Source organism: Microcaecilia unicolor, chromosome 1 (genome assembly GCF_901765095.1).
Source record: "Microcaecilia unicolor chromosome 1, aMicUni1.1, whole genome shotgun sequence".
NCBI classification, from domain to species: Eukaryota; Metazoa; Chordata; class Amphibia; order Gymnophiona; family Siphonopidae; genus Microcaecilia; species Microcaecilia unicolor.
Genome location: NC_044031.1, coordinates 672947752 through 672973930, shown reverse-complemented (window position 1 = coordinate 672973930; position 26179 = coordinate 672947752). Strand labels below are relative to the sequence as shown.

At 42.3% G+C, this 26179-nt stretch overlaps 1 protein-coding gene across 1 annotated transcript in view; it reads right to left on the bottom strand.

Moving 5' to 3' along the window:
• LOC115460603 (neuronal acetylcholine receptor subunit alpha-3-like) overlaps window positions 1-10423 on the bottom strand; it is a 33610-nt gene extending 23187 nt beyond the window's left edge. Inside the window, exon 1 of the mRNA XM_030190362.1 lies at window positions 10162-10423. Within this exon, the coding sequence (XP_030046222.1) occupies window positions 10162-10219 (58 nt within the window). The 5' untranslated portion in view covers window positions 10220-10423. The remainder of the gene's footprint in view (window positions 1-10161) is intronic.
• Window positions 10424-26179: the final 15756 nt, after the last annotated feature.

The following is a 26179-nucleotide window of genomic DNA, read 5'->3' as shown; positions in this document are numbered from 1 at the left end:
TTTCTGATCATGCTGGCCCAGTATCCAATTCTGCTGCTATCTGTCCTCAGTGCAGGTCAGGAAGTCATCCTTGTTAAATATCTCCCTGCCAACCCAGGACACCTCCAGCCAACCCCCCTTGCTCTCCCAGCAGTAAGGTAAACAAACCATAAACCAATTTCTACAACTGGTTACACAAGGCTAGAGGGCTTTCACTGCAGCTCCTGCTGTGAGGATGGAGGTAAATCAACAATTTAAACCCCTCAGAGCACAGCAGGGGAGGCTTAGCCTCTCCAAGCCTCTTATACCAGGCGCCTATGCCCCCCCCCCCCCGACAGAGAGCTGGTCCTGCTGGGCTGGCTATCCACCCTACCCACCCCCACTCCTACCCCACCTCCCGAAGGCCCTTCCCGGGCCATCCTTTAAATGTCTTGAGGCCTTGTAAGACTGCCACGGGAGGTCCCGGCAGCCATTTTAAGATTGGAACTGGCATGGGCAGGAGCTACTGGGGATTGCTCTGCTCGTAAGAGACCAAGAGACCACCAGGGCATTTGAAAGTAGGCCACCTTAAGCATTAACACAAATTATTATTATTGAAATGCATTTTCCTATACTCGTAGCGATCAATTCTTACTTTATTCTAGGTACCATGATCTGTGAGTATGAACTTATAAACAGGTCTTGTATTTATTCATTCAGTTAGTATAAAGCCTGTGGATTGTGCCTGTCTACTAAGGAAACAACCATATACCCTGGTAATCCCTCTAAATGGACTTTAACAGCATATTCAGGAAATATCTAAGCTGGACATATAAGGGTCCTTGAGAAAAGAACAATAAATTGTAGGGCCCTGTTTACTAAAGTGGACTAAGCACTTAAAGGTCAATTCTTTAACTGGGTGCCCACATATATGGGCCACTAGCATGTGTAAATGGCCAGAATGCCAGCACTTTCATGGGTAAGTGTATACTTACATGCCTAAGTAGCTGTAAAGCAACTAAGCACTATTTTATAAGCAATGCTCCCCCTAAGCTGTGCAGGAGTCCTCCAACTGTATTGCTGCCAGTGGGGGGCGGTGCTTCAATATTGTATTTTCACTTGCTATAGAGAGACAGGTCCTCTACTGTCCTGTAGAACAGACCTATCCCTCATAATTCTTAGTCCAGGACAAAATCTCTGCCTGCTTGTCTGACATTGCTGCCTGGATGTCTCAACACCATCTCAAATTAAACATGGCTAAAACTGAACTTCTCATTTTTCCCCCTAAACCCTCTTCCCCCATTCTCTATCTCTGTCAATGGCTCTTATATCCTCCCTGTCTCCTCGGCTCGTAACCTTGGATTAATCTTCGATTCCTCTCTCTCCTTCTCTGCTCATATTCAACAAATCGCCAAAACTTGTCGTTTCTTTATCTTCAACATTAGCAAAATTTGCCCTTTCTGAACATGCTACCAGAACCCTTATCCAAACCCTTGTCACCTCTCGCTTGGATTATTGCAATTTACTTCTCACTGGTCTTCCACTCAGCTATCTCTCTCCTCTTCAGTCTGTCCAAAATTCTGCAGCACGACTTACTTTCTGCCAAAATCGTTATACCCACACTAACCCACTCCTCAAGTCACTTCACTGGCTCCCTGTCTGCTTCCACATTCAGTTTAAATTTCTCGTACTGACCTTTAAATGCATCCACTCTGCAGCCCCCCATTACCTCTCCACTCTCATCTCTCCCTACATTCCTTCCCGTGAACTCCGCTCACTGGACAAATCTCTCTTGTCGTCCCCCTTCTCCTCCACTGCTAACTCCAGGCGTCGTTACTTTTCCCTCGCGGCACCTTATGCCTGGAATAGACTTCCTGAGCCTGTACATCTAGCTCCATCTCTACCTATTTTCAAATCTATGCTGAAAACCCACCTTTTCACCACTGCTTTTTGCTCCTAGCCTCTGCTCAATTGCCCTCCCCTTGTTCCTTCTCACCCAGTACTTCCCTCACCCTTAATTGTCTTGTCTGTCTGTATTTTTAGGTTGTAAGCTCTATTGAGCAGGGACTGTCTCTCTGTGTCAGGTGTTCAGCGCTGCGTGCGTCTGGTAGCGCTATACAAATGCTAATAATAATAATTTCTCAGAAAATTGGACTCAAACACTGGTAGGAATATACATGAAGGACTCTTGCACAGATTAGAGGGAACATTGCTTGGATACATATAAGTGGCATAGCACATAACTGCAAATGGGCATGCACATGGATTGAGCATGGGATGGGCATGGGCAGGGCTCCCACTTTTGATGCAACTTGAAGACTACTGTAAATTGCCCATGCCTTTGCTGCATTTAGGTGCCCACAGGTATGCCAGGTCTATGGCTGGTATAACTGTAGGCACCTAATTTTAGACATATGAACACCGGGTTACATAATAGTTTCTATAGCAGAATCTGGGCAGTCATATGGTATTATTGAACAGGATCTCACTGTGTGGCATTGGGGCACCTAAAAAGAGGTGCATGCTTATAGAATTGCCCCTATTGTGCATGAATGAGCAATACATAGCACACAAGCCTGGTAACTCTTTTTGTACTGGTGTGACAGCATGGCTAGTTCACACATCAAGTTCATCACCTCTTCTGGGGTGGGAAATGGACAGGTTATGGGAGAGTTAAGAACAGGGAATGAGCATGAGCTGTGCTTTGCAGTTAGCACACGAAACTACTACTACTACTACTACTTATCATTTCTATAGTGCTATTAGGCATACTTGACTGCAAGCTGTCACTTTTGCAGTTAATGTGGCTTGACATACTACCTCCTATATGAGACACAGCAAGGAGGCAATTCTATAACATAGGAGTCTAATTTTAGGTGCCAAGAATGCATCCATTTGGTGCCTATTCTAAAAAGGAAAGTAGGTGCCTATTTCCCAGAATACTAGTGTAATAGGTCAAATTAGCACCTATAATTTAGGCGCAACCACTCACATCAGCAATACTGCTGGTATAAGTAGTCTACTACCTAGATTGCTAGATTATAATACAGTAGAATACATAGTAGCCATTTTGAAAGTGAAGCCAGCATGGACAATTAGTGTGGTTAGTAACATAGTAAATGACGGCAGATAAAGACCTGTACAGTCCATCCAGTCTGCCCAACAAGATAAACTCATTTTACATGGTATGTGATACTTTATATGTATACCCAAGTTTGATTTGTCCTTGCCTTTTTCAGGGCACAGACCGCAGAAGTCTACCCAGCCCTGTTCTTGTACTAAGTTCTGGAGCTAACGTCAAAACCCCTTAAAATTTACACTCCAGGCCATCCCTATCTATTCAGTCACGATCAGGGCGTAGACCGGAGAAGTCTGCCCAGCTCCCGTTTTGTTTCCCAATTACCAGCGCCGCCACCCAATCTCCGCTAAGATTCCGCTGAACCATTCCTTCTAAACAGGATTCCTTTGTGTTTATCCCACGCATGTTTGAATTCCATTACCGTTTTCATCTCCACCACCTGAAAACGATAATGGAATTCAAACATGTGTGGGATAAACACAAAGGAATCTTGTGCTTAAAAAATGTTTGGAACAATTCCTGGGGTAATCTGAGGTTTTTGGGCTAAATATAGCATGCACTTTGCATTGATTGATTGACTGATTGATTGATTTTGGCACATTTATGCTGCAGCCATTCTAAACCATTCCAAAATAACCTTCTGTTTTTAAGAGTATGAAGGATCCATTTTTATAGTGCATTTGGTAGTGCGTGTAAGAAATTGAAACTGCAACCAATTCCCAACCAAGCCCTCTGCTTTGCTGAGCTAGTAATAAAATCATCCATACTCTATATCATCACTTTATTCCTCCTCCTTGCCAGTGTATGAACTAGCAAATGATATAAGCCAGGATATGAATCTGTCTGCCTGAAGCACAAATGATGATCAATTTTGCAGTGGGAATGATTTAGTTTTGGACAGTTTACAAAACTGGCTTTATATATATGATTTGTTCAGATACTGCCATCTCTGACAAGCAACCACTTTAAAGACAAATTGTTTAACTTGGCTGTAACAAAGAATCATATCCATTAAAATTTGATGTGAATTGAGTAAACAACATGTTGTGTTAAAGAAACAAACTGAATGGACATTATTTTGTTTACAAGGTGCAACAAAATGAAACTCTAAGGCATCTATATAATGTCTACTTATAAGATATTGTACATATTTGTTTTCAGTATGATTTGCTTTTAAGTTTTTGCTTGCGCATGGCAACATGGTATGTGGGAAAGAGCTTACCCCTGAGAAATGTGCACAGATTGTAATTCTGTACAAAGAAAAGATATCATTAAGAGCAATTGCAAAGAGGCTGAAAGTTGCTCATTCAACTGTCATAGCAACGATCAGATGAAATGAAGAGCTGAACAGTTTTCGGGCTTGGGCATGTTTGTCCCCTTAGACAAGTTATTCTGCACATGGAACATGCCAGAGGATGGATTAGTCTCTGCAAGGACACACTTGGTTGCCAGAGAATGTGGTAAAGGCGGTAAGCTTAGCGGAGTTTAAAAAAGGTTTGGACGGCTTCCTAAAGGAAAAGTCCATAGACCATTATTAAATGGACTTGGGGAAAATCCACTATTTCTGGGATAAAGCAGTATAAAATGTTTTGTACATTTTTGGGATCTTGCTGGGTATTTGTGACCTGGATTGGCCACTGTTGGAAACAGGATGCTGGGCTTGATGGACCTTTGGTGTTTCCCAGTATGGCAATACTTTTTTTTGTTACATTTATACCCCACGCTTTCCCACTCATGGCAGGCTCAATGCGGCTTACATATACAGGTACTTATTTGTACCTGGGGAAATGGAGGGTTAAGTGACTTGCCCAGAGTCACAAGGAGCTGCCTGTGCCTAAAGTGGGAATTGAACTCAGTTCCCCAGTTCCAGAGTCCACCACCCTAACCACTAGGCCACTAGGCCACTCCTCCATTCTCTACTTATGTACTTATGTACTTATAAAATGGTCCCTAGCACCCAAGAACTAGTAGCACTGCTTGAAAGCTCAGCAGGTCATACTGGGTAGATTATGGGAGTAATTTCATAAAGAATTTCACACATGAGGGTCTTTTTACACATATAAAAGGCTTTAATAATATATCCTATAGGTTATCCCATGGATTCTATATATGGTGCCCATAATAGCCCGCACAAATTTGCACATTTGCCCAATTTGCACAAGCAGTTTAATTGAGTAATAAGCCAATAACTAGCAATGATTGGGCACTAACAACAAGTTATTGCAGTTAATTGGATCAGTGGCATTCCTAGGGCGGCTGACACCCGGGGCGGATCGCCGATGCCCCCCCCCCCTCGGCGAAACGACACCTCACCCCGGCGAAATGACAGTCCCACCCCCAGGTGCATTTTTACCTGCTGGGGGGGGTCGCACGCCTGTCGGCTTCGCTCATTCCATGCTCCCTCTGCCCCGGAACAGGAAGTAACCTGTTCCGGGGCAGAGGGAGCACAGAACGAGCGGCGCCGACAGGAGCATGGCACCCCTCCAGTGGCGTGCACCCGTGGCGGACCGCACCCACCGCCCCCCCCAGGAACGCCACTGAATTGGATCAATTAGGATTTGCACGCATATCTTGCTAACCGCTATTCTATAAAGGTGCACATGCAAATCTTTTAGTGCACACCTGAAAAGGGAGCATGGCCATGGGAGGTGGGTCAGGGACATTCATTAAAGATGTGTGCAGTATTATAGAATATTATTGAATTCGGGGGATCTGTGCCTAACTTGCACATAAAGATTTACGCTAGGTTTTGGTTGTTGTAAATCCTTGTGCCCACAGTTGGACATAGATCCTGGTGCTATGCACTATTCTACAAATGGTGCATAAATTGTAGGACTGCCCATGATTCAACTATAACCCTCCCATGGCCATGCCCCCTTTTTGGAGCTGCGTATAAAATTTACACATGGAGCTCTGCAACTAAAAATGTATGCCTAAATTTCAATTAATGCTAATTAATGCCAATAATTGATTATTAGCACCCAATTATCAGTGCTAATTGGCTCGTTATTCAATTAAATTGTGCACACACATTGAGTGCGCCCGAATTTGTGTGCGCAATTTTAAGCACCATTTATAGAAGTTCAAGGTTTATGTAAGAACATTTACTCTTGGTCCTGAGCAGGCTTCAATATCTGTGGCTGCAATCTAGGTGTGATTTCTTTGTTCCTGCATCCCATTCAAACAAGATCTAAAGGAAATTTCTAGTGACATCAATCAAAGTCTCCATATCATGCATTCATGGGCAGATGCATTTCGGCTAAAACTCAATGCAGAAAAAACCCAATGCCTAATACTCACCTCTCAACATAACAAGAACAAATTCACTGCCATCAATACACCAAATCTGAACCTTCCAATTTTGGACACCCTAAAAATTCTTGGAGTTACCATCGATCGACACCTAACACTCGAGAGCCACGCGAAAAACACAACCAAGAAGATGTTCCACTCAATGTGGAAATTAAAAAGAGTAAGACCTTTCTTCCCAAGGACTGTATTCCGTAACCTGGTACAATCAATGGTGCTCAGTCATCTAGACTACTGCAATGCACTCTATGCCGGCTGTAAAGAGCAAATAATCAAGAAACTTCAGACAGCCCAGAACACTGCAGCTAGACTCATATTCGGTAAAACAAAATATGAAAGTACTAAACCCCTATGAGAAAAACTACACCGGCTCCCACTTAAAGAACGCATCACGTTCAAAATATGCTCCCTAGTTCACAAAATCATTCATGGAGATGCACCAGCCTACATGTCAGACCTGATTGATTTACCACCCAGGAATGCCAAAAGATCATCCCGCACATTCCTTAATCTGCACTTCCCTAACTGCAAAGGTCTGAAATACAAACTAATGCACACGTCAAACTTTACCTACTTGAGCACACAGTTATGGAATGCATTGCCGCACAATCTAAAAACGATTTACGAATTAACGAACTTCCGCAAACTACTGAAGACCCATCTCTTTAACAAGGCATACCACAAAGATCAACCAATGTGAATATAAACAACTCCTCCACATATATTCAGAGCAGTCTTACAATATATGCTTGTTATAGTACTATCATGTTTTATCATTATCATGTTGCCCAAGATCCTTCTGTAACACTAAATGTCTATTTTCTAATATATTTCCACTATTCATGATTATTGTAAGCCACATTGAGCCTGCAAAGAGGTGGGAAAATGTGGGATACAAATGCATTAAATAAATAAATAAATATAAAGATTCACAAAAGCCTATGGAGGGCAATTCTATCACTGGTGGCCATTTCAATAATGGCCGTGCACGCAGATGCCATTATAGCATATAAGTGTAAACTCACGTTTGTGTGTGCACAAAGTTAGTTGCACTCATGCCAAGTCAATGGCAAGTGTAACTGAGTGAGCATATGGAAGTGGGATATAACAGAGTTGGAGGGCAAGAACAAAAATATTTTCTACAAATTCAATAGACCGGAGAAGCAGGCAATCAAACCATTAAGTCAGGATATGAATATCATTATAAAACCTGCTGATAAACGTGGGGGTGTGGTCATTATAAATACTGATGATTACATTAGAGAGGGAGATAGATAATCGAGGAATAATAATTCTTATAAAGGAATCAAATGAGATCCAACAATAGAAATTAAGTCCAAAATTGATTCCATTCTTAAGTTTGGACTAGAAGGGGAATTTATTACTAAGAGTTTGAGTTTCTGAGTTTAGAATTCCCAGGGACACCTGAAATTTATGTTCTACCTAAATTGCTGACTGCACCCCTGGTAGACCTATTGTTTCAGGTATAGGCTCTGTTCCTGAACCACTCTCAGTATTCATTGGCATATTTTTGAGGCCAAGGTTCCCAAAATATGTTCATACATGAGGAACTCTGCAGACATAATTATCTTCTTATCACAATCAAATTTTGGGGAGGAGTATTTTAGCCACTCTGGATACTGAATCTTTGTACACTAACATTCCACAATTAGGGGCACTGCAAATTGTGAGAGAAGCTTTGCTAAACAACACCAATAGGAGGAAGATACCAGTTGAGTTTATGATGTCTCTAGCAGAAATAGCTCTTACGGAAAACTATTTTTGCTTTGCCAACAAGTTCTTTCAACAGATAAAGGGTACGGTACTATGGTACCATCAGTAGCCAGTTTATATATGGCCAGATCTGAAGAGAGATTTCTAACTATTCATGCACACAACAGACAACGTTTAGCCTGGAGGAGCTTTATTTATGACATTTTCATTTTATGGCGAGGCACAGAGAAAGAACTGTTAGAATTTCATGATTGGATCAGATGGTTATATTAACAAAGAAACTGTATAAGGAACTCATCCTATTGTCTCATAATAAAGAAATGTGCCAACAATTACACATACTCTTAGACACACATAGTGTATTTTCAAAGCACTTAGCCTCCCAAAGTTCCATAGAAACCTATGGAACTTAGCCTCCCAAAGTGCTTTGAAAATAAGCCTGATAATCATCTCATATACACCCAGGCTCAGAGGAGATCACTAGCAATATTCAGGAATTACCCTTTTTAAATACATAGCAGCTTGATCATACAATATCAGATAGATGTATGGCTGGCACTAATATTCTATACACACAACACATTCACACATATGTATATATGTGAAATAAAATGATGATTAAAAAGGCAATATTGATTTTGGTACCCACTGATGATAATTACATTTATATTCAACATAAACAAACAAACTTCTATTCTGGCAATTCAAAAACATGAAAAAGATGTGAGCTAAATCCAAAAACAAAAACCCCTTCCCTCAGAAGTGAACAATCAGGTTCTTTAATTTTCTCATTTGCTTGACAGCTACAAAATAGAGAAAGCACGACATAATAAAAAGGTATGTTTATGACAACTTTCTTGATTGCTTTTTTTAAGAAAGGTATTTCTGACCTGGATTGGCCACTGTTGGAAACAGGATGCTGTGCTTGATGGACCTTTGGTCTGTCCCAGTATGGCAATACTTATGTACTTAAGTAAATCAGAGCGATGTACAATCATAATTAAAAGCAAACAGTTAAGAAAAGGAACACCACTGGTACAGAACACAATCATATCAAGGACATTCACACCATACCTAACATTATACCCTGAAATGCTAAGGGGCCACCTGCCTTTCCCAATAAATCCTCAGTTGTCAGGATAAGCCTTAATGAAAAGGTGGGTTTTTAACATAGTCTTAAATTCTTGAAAGACTGCTCGCATTGAATTTCTAAAGGAAGCCCATTCCATAAAAAAGGAGCCATAAAATAAAAGGTGCTTTTCTTGTAATGGGCACTTGTTGCAGTAAGAGTGACATTAGGAATCATTTCCAACTGTAGTATATATTAAATAGTTTACATAACAATATAAGAGTAGCCATACAGGATCAGACCAATAGTCCATGTAGCCCAGTAGCCTGTTTTCAACAGTGGCCAATTCAGGTCACAAGTACCTGGCAGAAACCCAAATAGTAGCAGCATTCCATGCTACCAATCCCAGGGCAAGCAGTTGCTACCCCATGTCTGTCTCAATAGCAAACTATGGATTTTTCCTCCAGGAACCTGTCCAACCCTTTTTTAAACCTAGATATGCTAACCGCTGTAACTACATCTTCCGGCAAAAAGTTCCAGAGCTTAACTATTTGTTGAGTAAAAAAATATTTCCTCCTATTTGTTTTAAAAGTATTTCCATGTAACTTCCTTGAGTGTTATCCCCTAGACTTTGTACATTTAGAATGACTAAAAAATAGATTTACTTCTACTCGTTCTACACCACTCTGGATTTTGTAGACCTCAATTACATTTAGGTCAGATACACAGAGAATCTGTAGTTGCAAAATGTACATAGTTATGCCTTATTAAAAAAAAAAAAAAAAAAAGAAATAAACATATTTGTAACAAAAAAAATCCAGAATGAGACAGATCTAGGAATCTTTTTAATCCCATGTGGCAAGTATCAGAGAGGGGCTGAAGCTCAAATTGGCTGTGAAATCCCCTATTTGCTCTGCCCTGGAGAGAATTTCAGCTGAAGGGTGGGATGTTGTGGTGGGGGGGGGGGGGGAAACTGATCGGTAAAGGACTGGGAGGGAAGCAGATCACTCACCCATGAGGAGCAAGGAGAAGCCCAGAGTGAGGAGAAGCAACCTGCCAGAGCTCCCCATTATAGCAGCAGCCACTAAACCTCAGGAAAAGCAAAAGAACGGTCTCCAAGAGCAACAGGATGGAATTCAGTCCTAAAATGAAGTTTAAAAAATATAAAAATGGAAGAAAGAGGAAAAACTGTAGAGAATAACCAAACCAAAAAAAAAAAAAAGCAGAGACCTAGGTCCAGTGGGTAGAGTGCTCTTTTTCCCCTTCTTGATGAATTGATGGATGCAGCAGCGGCTCTATGGAACATCTGCTGTCTGATTAAATCCTTGTGCCAAGCCACTGGCAAAGAGCAGTTAATAGGAAGCAGGAACTGCAGTCTGCAGAGTCGATAATAGCGTTAGGGTCACTATGGCTAGGAGCCCGAGACTGCTAATGCTCTGCTAATCCATTTAAAGATGGGGAGAGGATGGTGAAGTCTTTGCAGGTTTTAGCCTCCTCCTTTTTCTAATAGGAAGAAAGCCAAGACACTGATTATTATGGACTGTATTTTTTTTTTTTTTTTACATTTTCTTATGTTTCCTTCCAATTTTAAGTTGCACTGTTCTGAAAGCTTCAGGTCACCTTATGCCTGTGCCAGGGACACAGTTTTATTACATTTAAAGCCTGATTTTGGATGAGCAGCAAAAGGGACATCTAAGTCTAGATGTTAAAACTTTGTATTTTATAAAAGCCTTGCTGAACATGGAGCCCTTTGTAAAATACATATAAGACCTTGAGAAACACAGGTGGTACATCAAGCTCCATCTCTGGCCGTCTTCAAATCTAAGATAAAAGCCCACCTTTTTGATGCTGCTTTTAACTCCTAACCCTTATTCACTTGTTCAGAACCCTTATTTTATCATCCTCACTTTAATATTCCCTTATCTCTTGTTTGTCTGTCCTAATTTATTTATTTTTATTTATTTATTGCATTTGTATCCCACATTATCCCACCTCTTTGCAGGCTCAATGTGGCTTACAATTCATCATGGATACTGGAAGTAGAAGAGAATATACATTTGGTTTTACAGAGGGTTTTGGGTTACATGGTAGTGAAATACATGATAGTGTTAAAGCAAAAGACGATATAAGACATTTCTGGATATCTTAAAGATTATACAGTTACACGTGCTGATCTTTGTGATATATCTTGTTGAAGAGATAGGTTTTCAGTAGTTTTCGGAAACTGGTCAGTTCATAGACCGTTTTCAGGTTGCATGGTAACGCGTTCCAGAGCTGCGTGCTCACATAGGAAAAGGTAGATGCTTGCATTAATTTGTATTTCAGACCTTTACACTTGAAAGGATGAAGATTAAGGAATGTGCGAGAAGATTTTTTTGCGTTCCTGGGTGGTAATTCTATTAGGTCTGACATGTAGGCTGGGGCGTCACCATGGATGATTTTATGGACTAGGGTACAAAGTTTGAACGTGATGCGTTCTTTAAGTGGGAGCCAGTGGAGTTTTTCTCGTAGGGGTTTCGCGCTTTCGTATTTTGATTTGCCAAATATTAGTCTGGCTGCCGTGTTCTGAGCTGTCTGGAGTTTTTTTAGTATTTGCTCTTTGCAACCAGCGTAGAGTGAGTTACAATAGTCCAGATGACTGAGTACCAATGATTGTACCAGATTGTGGAAGACAGACCTTGGAAAAAATGGTCTAACTCTTTTTAGTTTCCACATTGAATGAAACATCTTTTTAGTTACGTTTTTCGCAAGATTCTCAAGTGTTAGGTGTCGATCAATGGTGACTCCAAGGATTTTTAGGGTGTCCGAAACTGGTAGATTTAGTTTAGGTGTGTTGATGGTGGTAAATTTATTCTTATTGTATTGCGAGGTGAGTACTAGGCATTGGGTTTTTTCTGCATTAAGTTTCAGCTGAAATGCATCTGCCCAGGAATTCATGATATGTAGGATTTGCTTGATTTCATTGGAGATTTCCCTTAGATCTTGTTTGAATGGGATGAAGATTGTTACATCATCAGCGTATATATATGGGTTTAGGTTCTGATTCGATAGTAGTTTGGCCAAGGGTGTCATCATTAGGTTAAATATGGTTGGTGAAAGGGGGGATTCCCTGTGGAACTCCGCATTCAGGTGTCCATGAAGCTGCTTTAGTCGAATTTGATGTCACTTGATATGAGCGTGTAGTTAGAAACCCCTTGAACCAATTGAGAACGTTGCCTCCGATTCCGAAGTATTCCAGGATGTGTAATAAAATTCCATGGTCAACCATGTCAAATGCGCTTGGCATGTCGAATTGTAACAGTAGTATGTTATTGCCATTTGCTATCAATTGTTTGAATTTGGTCATGAGCGTAACTAGTACGGTTTCAGTACTGTGATTAGAGCGAAATCCTGACTGGGAATCGTGTGATATTGAAAACTTATTTAGATACTCTGTGAGTTGTTTGGTCACAATACCTTCTGTTATTTTGGTAATTAAGGGAATGGATGCTACTGGTCTGTAGTTCGTTAGTTCATTAGCATTTTTCTTTGCATCCTTGGGTATAGGGGGTGAGTAAAATGTTACCTTTCTCGCTTGGGAAGAGTCCATTTTGTAGCATAAAGTTCACGTGGTTTGTTAGATCCGTTATAAATTGTTGAGGGGCCAACTTCATGAGGTTGTTTGGGCACATATCTAATTTGCAGTGAGATTTGGCGAATCTTTTAAGCGTTTGTGAGATAAGATCTTCCGGTAGTATTGTGAATTCAGTCCAGATCCTGTCTGCTGGGTAAACTCCAGAGTCTGGGTCTAGGCATTCTAGGAGTGTGGTGTATTCGATGGGGCTGACAGGTATTTTGAGTCGCAGTTGTATGATTTTCTCCTTGAAGTACTTCGCCAAATCGTCCACTCCTGGTGTATCTTTGCTGTTATTGGTGACTGGAGTGGTGTCTAATAATTTATTCACGAGTTGGAAGAGTTTGTGTGTGTCTTTGTAATTTGGTCCAATTTCAGTTTTGTAGTATTGTCTTTTGGTTTGTCTTATGATATATTTATATTTCCTTCGGAGTTGCTTCCAAGCGTTAAGTGTGGGATCGTCTTTCTTTTTATTCCACGCACGTTCTAGTTTCCTAACTTGTGTTTTGAGTTTTTTCAGTTCTTCGTTGAACCATGGTATTGAGTTCTTTCTGTGCGAGGTTCTGGTTTGGATTGGGGCAATGTTGTCTAGCATTACTTTACATCTATTATCCCATTTTGAGAGGAATTGGATTGTATCTGTCTTTATTGTCCATCCGGCGGTGTAGATCTGTTGCCAAAATTTAGCCGGATCTATTTTTCCTCTTGTGGTGTAGGTTTTTTGTGTTTGTTTGTTAGGTAAGTCTTTCATTCTCCATTGGAGGGTGATATGTGCTTTGTAATGGTCTGACCACAGTGTAGGTGACCATTTAGTGTTTGTTAGTGTAAAGTTTGCGTCATGGTCAAATTTGTGTGTTATGATGTCTAATGTGTGTCCTTTTTTGTGTGTTGGTTGCGTATTTGTTCCTTGTAGATCCCATAGTTGTAAGAACTCTTTGCAGTCTTGGGTACTTGTTGTGGTGAGATCTTCCAGGTGTAGGTTGATATCTCCTATTATGATAAGGTTAGAGGAGGAGATACAGGTGTTCGAGATAAAGTCCACGAAGTGCACTTGGCAGTCTCGCCAGTTGCCTGGTGGTCTGTAAAGTATAACTGCGTTAAGGTGTTACTGCAATTTAGGGTGACTAATTCTTATGGAAGCGATTTCAAGTTGTGGCAGTATGGATTCAGCTGTGTTTGTGATGTTGAACTCAGATTTGTATATTATGGCTATTCCTCCTCCTCTTTTTCCGTTTCTTGTCCAGTGTGTAATTTTGTATCCTGGTGGACATAATTCTAAGATTATAGGGTCTTGAAGGTCGTGGACCCAGGTTTCAGTGATGAATAGGAAGTCAAGGTTGTCTGCAGTGATCCAGTCTGTTATAGTCTCTGTTTTGTTTACTACTGATCTGGCATTTATGTATCCCATTTGGATGGGATGGTAAAGTTCGGTTAGGGGCGTTGATGTCTTAATTTTTATTAGTTGCCTGTTTTCCTGATGTCTAGTTTTGTTGTGTCCTTTCTTCCCTTTCTGTTGGTTGTTTCCATATATGTTTATTTTTCCTTTTAATTGATTGTTGTTCTTTTGTTCTGGTGGGTTGTGCGTACAGTGTCTGTAAGGTGTATGTGTTGTAGGTAGATTGGTGTTTGTGTTAGGAATAGTCCATGCGTAGTATATTAGGGGGATAAAGTAGATTATCATAATCAGTTTGTTGGTGTTCATGTTGGCTGTTATTCTGAGATCCGTAATATGTATTGAGAAGTATATAGCAGGTAAGAGATCGTGCCTCCTTATGGTATTATTAGATATCTAACAAGTCATTTATAAGACATTTAAGGTAGGCCTTTAAGAATGTTTAGAAGCAAAGCAATTTAGAAGGCTTTTAGCATGTGTTTAAAGTAGCAAGGCAATTAAAACAATTGTGTAAGCATTTAAACATTTAAGTGTAACAAATCATTTATAATGCAAGGCAATTCGAAGCATTTAAAAGCAAGGCAACTAAAAGCACAACATTCAGAAGACCTTGAGATGCATTTAAGAGTAGCAGTGCAATTAAAACATTTATACAGGCTCTTCCTTTAAACATTACAACATTGCTGGGAGCATTTAGAGTAGGAATCTCAGATATAAAGAAGCATTTAAAGGAGGATTTCAGCGTACTGAGCAAATAAAGCGTATGAGATTTTTTTTTTTAAGGGAGCGTTTAGAGGGAGTACCTTGGATACTAAGATAGTCTTCAGTCTGCAGCATTGTAGAACAGTGAAGCATTGCTGAACAGTTAAAGCATATACAGTAAAGCAATTGAAACATTTAGGGATTGGGCTGCATTTAAAATAATAATTCTGCAGGGTTTGGTCACCTCTCCAGTCGGTGCTGCAACCGTGGTCTGCCTAAATATCTAATTAGATTGTAAGCTCTGTCGAGCAGGGACTGTCTCTTCATGTTCAAGTGTACAGCACTGCGTACGTCTAGTAGCACTTTAGAAATGATAAGTAGTAGTAGTAGTGTAATTAACAGCACGTACAGTGGGAAAAGTCATCTTACAAAGGAACTCCTTCAAAACAAGAGTGGCATCATCTGGACCTTTGAATACTACCATGTGTTTGAGGCTGGTTCTGCAACCTGCCTGTTTAAGTGCCAAATTTCACAATACTGGATATCTAAGTGGAGCCAGTTAAGGACCTGAACTCCGCACCTCTAATTTTCAGAGCAATTCTATAAACGGGCACCTTGAAATATGCGCCAATGCACATTTCAATGACACCTAAGGTAGTACAGTATAGTCTCGATGATCTGAACTTTGCTAATCCAACCATCCAGTATATCCGACAGAGCCACCCCCCCACCACACACACACACACACACTGACATCATCACATCTATTTCTATTACAAATCTTTGTTTTAAAACAATTTTTGAACATCTGGAACTCACGCCTTTGTTTATGCATTGTTTGAGGGGTTTATGCAATGTTTTCTGTATTATCTGACTTTTTACTTATCCTACAGTGTCTTTGGCCGTTTTCAAATCCAGGCTAATAGCCCACATCTTTAACGCTGCTTTTGACTCCTAACCACTACTCTCTTGCCCTATATCCTTCTATCCCCACCTCTTTAATTCCCTTACCTCTTAGTTGTGCCCTTCTATCCCCTCCTCTTTAATTCCCTTACCTCTTAGTTGTTCTGTCTGTTTTCTTGTCCTATTTAGATTGTAAGCTCTTTGAGCAGGGACTGTCTTTTCATGTTTGGTGTACAGCGCTGCGTATGCCCTATAGAAGTGATAAGTAGTAGTAGTAGTAATAATCAAGACTGTACTGCAGCAGTTCCAAAACTGTGCACCACGGCACCCTGGTGCACCGCAGCAAATTCTCAGGGTTGCTGCAGTGCCTCGCTCCCTACTTTCCCCTCCTGCAGGTCCGGCATCTGCCACTTCCTGCTTCTTCCCCTGCCACCGCTGCAGAGCTTTCAGCTTATGTTTTCAGGCTGTCCGTGATTCACACAAGCACTGTGGGGACTGCCGCATCCGGCCCTTGCAACAGGAAGTTGCATCAGAATGGACCGGCCGCAGCAGACTGGGAAGGCCCCAGAGTGCTTGTGTGAATCACGGACAGCCCAAAAATGTAAGCTGCAACATTTGATTTCTATGCGTTTAGGAGGGAAGATGTATCATCAAGGATCTTTCATTTTTGTATGGGTATTTTTCAAAATTTAGAACACTTTAAAAAAAATATGAAGTTTTTTCATTTTGTAGTGACATCATCAAAGGAACTTCCAGTGTGAAGCTTTAAGACGGGCGCCTATATAAGCTACTATATTGAATACTAGAAGCATCTCGCAGTTTGCTCTACAACGATACATGGTGCAGAGGGCGGCCTTAACCCTAGTCCCTGAAGAAAGAATCTTGAAACCGGCGGAGTCGGGTGTGTTCAGGGGAAGGCAGTCGGATATTTTCTAATAATTTTGTCTTTGGATGCAGCGAGGCACCGAGGAGGCAGCACGAAGAAAGATAAGTGCTGGTTGATTTATTAAAATTATTGCCATTTTGAAGTATTATTTTATGAAGTGAACTGGTGTTGGTTTATACAGCTTATCACACGAGGGCTGGTTCAGAAGGTGTATCACTCTGAAGGTCGTGTGAATACACCAGTCCGTTAACACTTATGTGACGTTTTATGTTTAAATCATTTTTATTAGTTGTAACAAACAAATAAATCGTTCTTGCCAAAAGACAGGTATAATTACACCTAATAATTCGCCAACCAACAGGCTGAAACAGCTTATCATGTTACAGTGTAGTATTTACATTTTCTCCCCATCCTTCCCTCCCTATTCCAGCCCCCCCTCCCTATCCCTCCCTCCTCGTGCCCTATCCCGCCCCCCCTCCCCTCTTTGCTCCATTACAAAGTCAATTGTGCTAACAATGTAGTACATACAAGAAGTCAACAGCCAATGAGGTGGCATCGCTCCCCGTGCATTGCATGTCAACCATTTAGCAGAACTGGACCATTTTTGCCGGTACCCAGGGCCCCCCTGTTTATTGACAAACCACTGGGCCTTGCATTGAATTAAAATTTCAGCAGCAGGCTTTGCGCCTTAGCCGGCAGGGTGATCCATAGCATTTCCCACTGGGCCTTGAACTTAAGACCCGCGGGGCTTTCCAGATCAGGCACCCCGCACCTGTCTATTCTCATTTGTCGCACCATTTGTGCACGCCATGCCTGTAAGGGGGGTATTTCTTTTGCCCTCCAAAATTGTAGTATTGTAGTTATTCCAAAATATATAGCCATCTTGGCGAATGCCTTAAAACCCTCTGGTGCCTCTGTAGTTAACTGAAAGCGGTTGAATAAAATTAGGGGATCACATATGAAAGTACAGTTCCACAATTGCTCTATTCCCGCTAGGATTTGCCTCCAGAACCTTCCCACCAGTGGGCAACCCCAAAACATGTGGCCCAGAGAAGCCGCCCTCTGATTACATTTAGGGCAGGTTCCTTCAGTGTCAAACCCTGCTCTTTGCGCTCTGTGAGGAGACATGTGCGTTCTCAACAGCCATCTGTATAACCTCTCTCTTTGAGGTATAGAAAGTCTTTGTTTATACATAGCTTTCAAGTATGATCTGCATTCTTCCTCCGTAAATGTACAACCCAGGTCCCTCGACCAATCCCGTGCAATCTGTCTAAAATCTAGTTCTGCAGCAGTGTCCTTCAGTTGGCGATGGTGGAATCTCAATGGTATTGAAAGTTGCGCTCCCAGAGTGAACTCCTCGGAGAGGACCTCAACCACATCCTCCGTGAGGTCGGTCCACTCCAGGGAAGCAACATAATGTCTCAGTTGATAATATGCAAATTGATATGTCGGGGGAATCTGAAACCGAGTTTGTAGCTCTGTGTATGGAAGAATTCGTCCCTGTTCCGTGACTAAGTGCGCCAGGTATATTATCCCCTTTTGAGCCCACTTATGAAAAACACTGACCCCTTGGCCTGGTGGGAATGCCGGGTTATCGCATATGGACATCCATGGGGACGTTCTGGTAGAGAAATGATACCGTCTACACACCCATCTCCATGTCTCCCTGAGGGCCTTCAGCAGGGGATGTCTCCTGAGTGCTCCACTGGGCAACGGTGTCCCTGTATGAAGTAGGTGACTAAAGTGTATGTGGGGGAACATCCTCGTCTCCACCTGGGTAATGGAAAACTCAGACGTCCCACGATACCAATCATTTATGTGTCTCATAGAACTTGCAACTGCCAAGAATTTAATGTTCATCAGTCCCATACCGCCTCCCTCCCTTGTGCCTGTCATCAGGTGATATGGAATTCTCGGTTTCTTCCCCTGCCAGAGGTACTTTTGTAATAGACTCTGTAAAGATAGTTCATCTTTTCGCTTTAGAAACAATGGTAATTGTTGGAAGACATATAACCACTTAGGGGCTACCATCATGTTAAAGAGCGCTATTCTACCCCATATTGTAAGTGGTAATTCCCTCCACATAATCAGCTTATTTTTAGTCATCTCCATTAACGGACCTATATTTTCTTTATACAGGGAGGCCCCATCTCTGGTCATGTACACTCCTAAGTATTTCATTTTTGTTGTCTCCCATCGCAATAAAGCTTCTCCTTCCCAGTTTATTTTGGTATCACTATCCATGGACATCGCGCATGATTTTGAGAGATTAAGGCCAAATCCTGATATCTGTCCATACTTCCTAATCAGTGTCAAGGCAGCCTTGAAGGACTCCTTCGGGTTAGCCAATACCAGTAGAATATCATCGGCATAAGCTAGAGCTCGAACTTCCTGTTCCCCTAATCTCACCCCTTCAATTCCAGGGTCTGAGTTTAAATAGCGTAGTAAAGGCTCTAAGGTGAGATCAAACAGAAGTGGAGAGAGCGGGCAACCCTGTCGTGTTCCCCTGCTTATTGGGAACCCTTCTGAAATCCCCCCATTTGCTGTGACATGGGCTTTCATATCAAAGTATAGGGCCTCTATAATTTGTTTCATTTCTGCAGGGATTCCTATCCAGTCTAGTACGTAAAATAAGAAGGTCCATTCGACCCTGTCAAAAGCCTTTGTGGCATCGAGGCTCACCAAAATCCCTGGGATCTCCTCATGCCGGCACTTTGCCATTGCTAGTAAGACTCTTCGTATGTGGGTCACCGAGTGTCTTTTTGGTATGAATCCTACTTGTGTGGGTTCAATCACAGTTGGGAGATATGCATTGAGTCGTGTGGCCAGGATCTTTGCGAGCAATTTGATATCGACATTGATCAACGAGATAGGTCTATAGGATTCGGGTTCCTCCCCACCTTTCCCCGGCTTCAGTAGTAATGATATAGAAGCAGTGTTTTCATGCAATGGGAATCTGCCCTCTCGAATTACCGCTTGATGATACTCAAATAATGGGCCTATCAACTGGGGCTGGAGCATTTTGTAAAATTCTCCTGAATACCCATCCATTCCGGGAGCCGAGAAAGACTTTAGCCCTTTTATTGCGTCAGACAGTTCTTTAATTTGGATAGGGGCCTCTAAACCTGCTATTTCCGACTCTCCCAACTTTGGCATCTTTGCTCTACTGAGGAAGTCATTCATTTGAGCCTCCGTGGCAGGCCGATTGGCCTTATAAAGATCACTGAAATGTTCCTGCAATATTTGAAGGATCCTATCTGGATTATTAGTGAGGCCGCCTGTCTTTTCTTTTAAGGCCGATATAGTTCTATTTCCTTCCTGTTTCCGAACCAACCGGGCTAGCATACCCCCTGCCCTATTTCCAAAGCGATGAAACTTATATTTTTGGAAAGTTCTGTTCTGTAGTGTTTTTTCATGCAATAGGGAGTTTACCGCGGCCTGTAGAGACAAATAAGCCTCTTTAGTGGCCGTGGACCTTCGTTCTATATACTGACGTCTGGCATTCCGCAGTCGCCTATTCAACTGTAAGAGGCAAGCTGCGTTCTTTTTCCGTTTATTTGCTACGTATGCTATCAGGTCCCCTCGCAGCACCGCCTTTCCTGCACACCAGAACAACTGTGGATTCGATTTGTGGTCCTTATTGAACAGTTCATACTCTTCCCATTTTTCCGCTAAGAATTTTTGAAAAGATTTATCCTTTATCAGATGTCCAGGGAACCGCCATCGTCTAGACGGCTGGAAGCCTCCTGGAGCCTCCAGCTCCAACCAGACAGGGCCATGATCAGATATCACCACCTCCTCTATTTTCGCGTCTCGCACGCAATGAAACAGGGCTGCTGAGATAAATATGTAATCTAATCTGCCCCATGTCCCGTGGGCCCTTGATCGGTGTGTATAATCTCTTTGATCTGGGTGTAAGTTACGCCATGTGTCCACCACGGAGAGGGAGTTAGCGAACTCACTTAGCATCAGTGATCCCCTTCTGCCCTCTCCACCCTGGCCACCCTCACCCGAGTAATCCATCTTAGGATCTATGGATATATTCATGTCCCCTGTTACGATCAGGTGTTTATCTTCATATGGTACCAACCTCCTCAGCAACTCTGGGAAAAAGGAGCTGTCTGGCGGGGTGGGAGCATAAACATTTAGTAGGTATAATTCTCTCCCTTGTAACCATAGCTTAACCAAGAGGAATCTTCCTTTAGGATCATGAAAGATCTTCTCTGCCTTACATGCAAGTCTGCGATGGATACATATTGCCACTCCCCCCCTTCGCCCATCTGGGGAAGCATGTATCACCTGCCCTATCCATCCCTGTCTGAGTTTTTCGTGTTCTGCTGCCGTCAACTTCGTTTCCTGTAAGCATGCTATGTCTATGTTAAGGCGTTTTAGCTGTGTCAGAATCTTTTTCCTTTTGATGGGAGACGTAATGCCACCCACGTTCCAAGTGACTATTTTACAGTGTGCAACTATGTGAATTTGTAATTTCCCGATATTTATACTTTAATAATGTAGCCCCTGGGTCCCAGCCCTTCTCCAGTGGCTTCATACATCTCTTTTCCCCCCTTAGTAAGCAGTTCTTGTGTGTTCCTTCTTCTTGCCTAAACCGTATGTGCGGCCCAACTCTTCTAGCTCTGGAGCATCCTCCCCTCTTGGAGCGTAGTTCCTCCCCAAGTCTCCCTCCTCCCCTCCCGTTCCCTGAACCCCCCTCCCTTCTAACCCTTATCGTTATTCCTCTACTTCCAGTTGGCACATTGCCGCTATGAGGTTTCCCCTCCCCCCCTAATCCTTCCCCTTGGTCCCTTTGACAGTTCTCCCTTCCTTTTAGTTTCAATCAATACAAGAAATGTAAGAAATGCAAGAAATGCCAGAAATGTAAGAAATGGCCCCCGCCTAGGTAAGTTTCCCCCACCATTAACTTTATCATTCAAACAGGTATCATATTATCATTTAACCTTGTAACATCAACAAATGTCTCATACAACCTTAGGAGATCACATCGTCCTAGTTCCCCCTGTCTTTAGGAGGATTATGTGGTTCAGCACCAGGAAATTCGTTGTTCTCACAGTCAGGTTGGTGCCCCATCAGGTGCCTGTAATTTAGTATCTACAAACCGTTGGGCCTCCTGCACTGATTGGAAAGAGTGCCATTGGTTATCATACTGGATCTTTAACACAGCTGGGTAAAGCAGCAAAAATCTTGTTTTTCTGTTGACTAAGGTCGTGCAGAGTGGATGAAATCTGCGCCTTTGTTCTTGCACTCCTGCAGAATAGTCTTGGAATATTCTTATCTGGTTTCCGTCATAGCTCAGAGTGTCTCTTTTTAAGCGGAAACCCCTCATAATTTCCTCTTTGTGCAAGAAATTGTGGACTTTAATTATCACCAATCTGGGCCTTTGCTGTCCCTGTTGCCACCGGCCCAGCCTGTGAGCCCTTTCGATGCACAGTTCTCCGTAGCTATCAGACAGCGCCAGTTCTTTTTTGAGCCATTGCTCCAGCACGTGGCCCAGCGTTTTCTCTGGAATTGCCTCTGGTAGACCCACTATGCGCAAGTTGCATCTTCTTGCCCTGTTCTCCATGTCTTCGATCTTATCTTGCTGTGCCTTGAGTTGTTCTGTCATCCGGGCTATATCTTGGGTATTCTGTGCTCTGGTATCTTCTAAGGCCGATATTCTGCTTTCCGCCTCTCCCAGCCTCTTCACGGTGTCTGACATGTTAGTTTCCATGTTACTCATCTGGCGCTCTAGCAGATCGAATCTGGGGTTAAGCGCAGCACTTACTGCCATAGTAATCTGGGCCAGTTGTTTTTCAGAGAAGTCCCCGAGTTTGTCAAGCTTCCCCTCAGCCATTTTTACTCCGGTGGGTGGTGGTGTGTGTTTCCCTTTGTCGTATTTGGTGCCGCTCCGCGTTGTGCCTGCAGATTTAGGCTTCAAATATTGCTCCATACAATCTGTGGTTCACTCAGCGTTGTGCTCTTGCACACCTGCCCTAGGGAGCTGACACCCTTTTTAAAAAAAAAAAAAAAAAAAAGCCGGTGGGCCGAGTATCCTCCGTCCAGTATGCACTACTATATCACATTCAGAATCAGTTGAATCTCATGATCAGGGTAATACTTTTTGATTTGATTCTTTATCCACCAAATATGCTAGGATCAATCTGAGAGCGTTCCTTCTTATTTATACGCTGTTAATTTATCTGCGGGACTTCTAGTGCCTACTACAGCAAGTTCTTTAATTGATCCAGGTTACTGGAGCGTCGCTGCGCCTCTAATGTCGTGGGCTTGGCTGGTTCCTTTCCCGCTATGGTTATTGTGCGAGACCAGGTCAATGCCCTTGTCAAATCGAGAGGGGAGCAGCAGGTAAAAATTTCTCCTGAGCTATCCTACATTTAGCGATCTTCCTTGCCTCTGGGTCTGTTTTTCTTACCAGGCCGCTATCCGCTGCTTGCCACGCCGCCGCTCATTCCTTTGCCCGCTCTGCAGTTCTTCCGGCCGCCATCTTGAATCGCGGCGCATGCGGTGCAATGAACTTCGGCCACAGCACTCTGGGCCTCTTCCACGAGAGCCGGTTTGTATCTCCGTGCTCCCGATGTCTTTATGCGGCGTGGATTGTCATTTGCGAGTCCTGGCTGGTGGGGGGAACGGGGGATCTCTCATGCGGCGTCGCGGAGCCCTTCAGTCGGCGGCCATCTTCCCGCTCGGCTCCGCCGGAAGTCTTATGTGACGTTTTAATTACACATAAAATGAGTAACCAGATGAAAGGAGTGCTACACCACTAGGCAGCAGTATATCTGAGTGCCGAAGATAGTGGAAATATCTGAGGGTACTCAAAACAAATATATACACACACACACACACACACAAACACACACACACACACACACACACACACATATATATATATATAATGATAGTGAATGGCAATATGGTGTACTACTGGAGTGGAGTATATCAGTATGAGTTTCTACTAGGTAGCAGTGATCCTTGTTCAAGCAGCAAATTAAATTGGGCCAGAAATGATCTGACTATGCAACTGGATTCCAGACAAAGAAGAGACCATGTTACCTATATATAAATGAGTAAAAAAGGCAATAAAGTCCAAACAATGACCTTTAGAGTGTCTCTGACTAATCGGTAAATATTTTTAGAAAGAAATTTGGTAGTCCAGTTGGCCTCATTCTTTTCCAGATGTAAATTCAAATCACCAAGCAAAGGGTGTAGTACAAACACACATTGAAAGGTGTGCGAATAAAAACAGCCTTTATTAAAAAGATCCAACACAGTCACCGTGTTTCGGCTAAAGAGCCTGCATCAGGAGTCATTAAAAGCCCTGGCTGGTAGTGTAGAGTAAAAGCATCACATGTATGGCATGCATAGAGCCAATATCTGGTAAGGCAGCAAATAATAAAAACTGCCAAATAGCAGTGGCACTCGGTGATGATAAGGCAAAGTGTAGCAAATCAAATAATCCTCTCATCAAAGAAAACAAAAGTGTAGCACCTAATCTTTGACAGACTACAGCGTGTTGGCGCTAGTATTCTGTAACAACAGGTGAGGCTAAGTGCCGTTATAGAATTGGAACTAAGTGTACCCCATTGTGGCATCTACTTCTTGACACCAAATTATAGAGTTGTCCTCTTGATTTTTTTGAAGTGTTTTTAAATGTCAGAGAGGTAAGCGCTATCACTCCTTCAAAGTCTAAGACCAACTGAGCAGTTAGCTGATACTTATGCAGTACCCTGAGCAGGTTCAAATGCCAATGGGCAAATTTTTTAAAGTATACTGGGTTGATATTTAAAGTGATTTGACCTGCCAGAAATTGCTCCTGGCCAGTTAAGTCACCTGTTTGGGGCTAATTTTCAGTGGCACTTAACCGGTTAATGCTGCAGCAAATAACCAGCTAGCACCGAACTAAAAGTGGCTATTTTGGGGGCGTTCCAGGGGCAGAGTCAGCACTTGGCCAGTTAAAAGTCGATATTCAGCACTTAATCAGCCAAGGTAGCCACGTAAATAGGACCACATAAAAGTGAGTCCTATCTTTATGCAGTGCTCACAATTAACTGGCTATGCGTTAGTCAGCTCCACAAATCCAGAAACTCAATGCCAAAGACCAGACATGGCCTAGCATTGAATTTCTAGGTTTAACTCTGGCGACAGTCAGCAAAATTCTGATTGCCAGTGGCTGAATATCTGGCCCTACATGTGTACTTTCCAGGCCCCCCCAAACCAGGACCAGAGCATGCTCTGTTAAAACCTGTGTGTGCCACAGAAATATCATTTTCTAACATAATTATTTATGCATATAGGGCCATTAAACATGGAGAGTAAATGTATAACATGTGGCCTAGGTTAAGAAAGTGTCTATTTTTAGCCTATTTTATAAAGACTCATAGATGCCTGTGTGTCTATATAAAATACTAGGCATGAACCAACAGAAATTGAAGCCAAGGACATTTACACTGGTTCATGAGCTGGTATAAATGTACAAATGTACAATCTCCTCAACCAGGCATGTTTTATAAAGAACATGTGAACTTAGATTGTGAGCCCACTAGGGATATAGAAAGTACCTGCATATAATAATTGTAAACCACTGTGATTGTACCACCCATTACCCCTTAACCCTTACCCCTTTGTAATTCTGTCTGCACTCCCCCCAACTCCATCCACGATCACACCTACATGTGCACTGCATAAAAGTATGCATTGTTTTATACCCCTTGAGGTAAGTTTATAAAAGCCATTCAGCGTGCAAAAAGTGAATATTATTACACCCTTATCCCCCAAAATCTGTATAGGTTGCCCAGATTTGGGCATGGATCACAGATCTGCACATAAACTAATTAGTCAATTAGGTGGTACCAATTAATTATTGATGTTAATTGGCAGTAATTAGGAATTAAGTGCACATCTGGCCTATGCCTTATTCTATTCCATGTGCACCTAAATTTCATAGTGTGTAACTCAAAAGGGGGTGTGGCCATGGGAGGGGCATGGGCAGGTCTGGGATGATCCCAGAAATTAGGCACAATGTTGTAGAATACCTTGATTTGCATGCCTAACTGCTATCAGTTGGGAGCAAGAATTTACACCAGCTTTTGACTACTACTACTACTACTACTATTTAGCATTTCTATAGCGCTACAAGGCATACGCAGCGCTGCACAAACATAGAAGAAAGACAGTCCCTGCTCAAAGAGCTTACAATCACGTAACTGCTCACGCCCAAAGTTAGGCACAAGAAGCATGTTCTGTTCCTGGTTTGAAATAGGAATTTACACCCAACTTTAATAATAAACATATCAAAAACCTTTAAGAATTGGACAGACAACTAAGATGGAGTAAAACAGGCCACAGCTTCGATTATTGATGAGGAATATAAAATAACCCGAGCAAACACAAAAGATTTATATTTAACAACTCAATGTGGACTACCTGCCATCAGCAGCTAGGAATCTATGTGTAAACAATCAAAGCTCAATAAACAATTACCCCACCATATTAGCTTGAGATAAAGAACAGGCCTGGACCTCCGG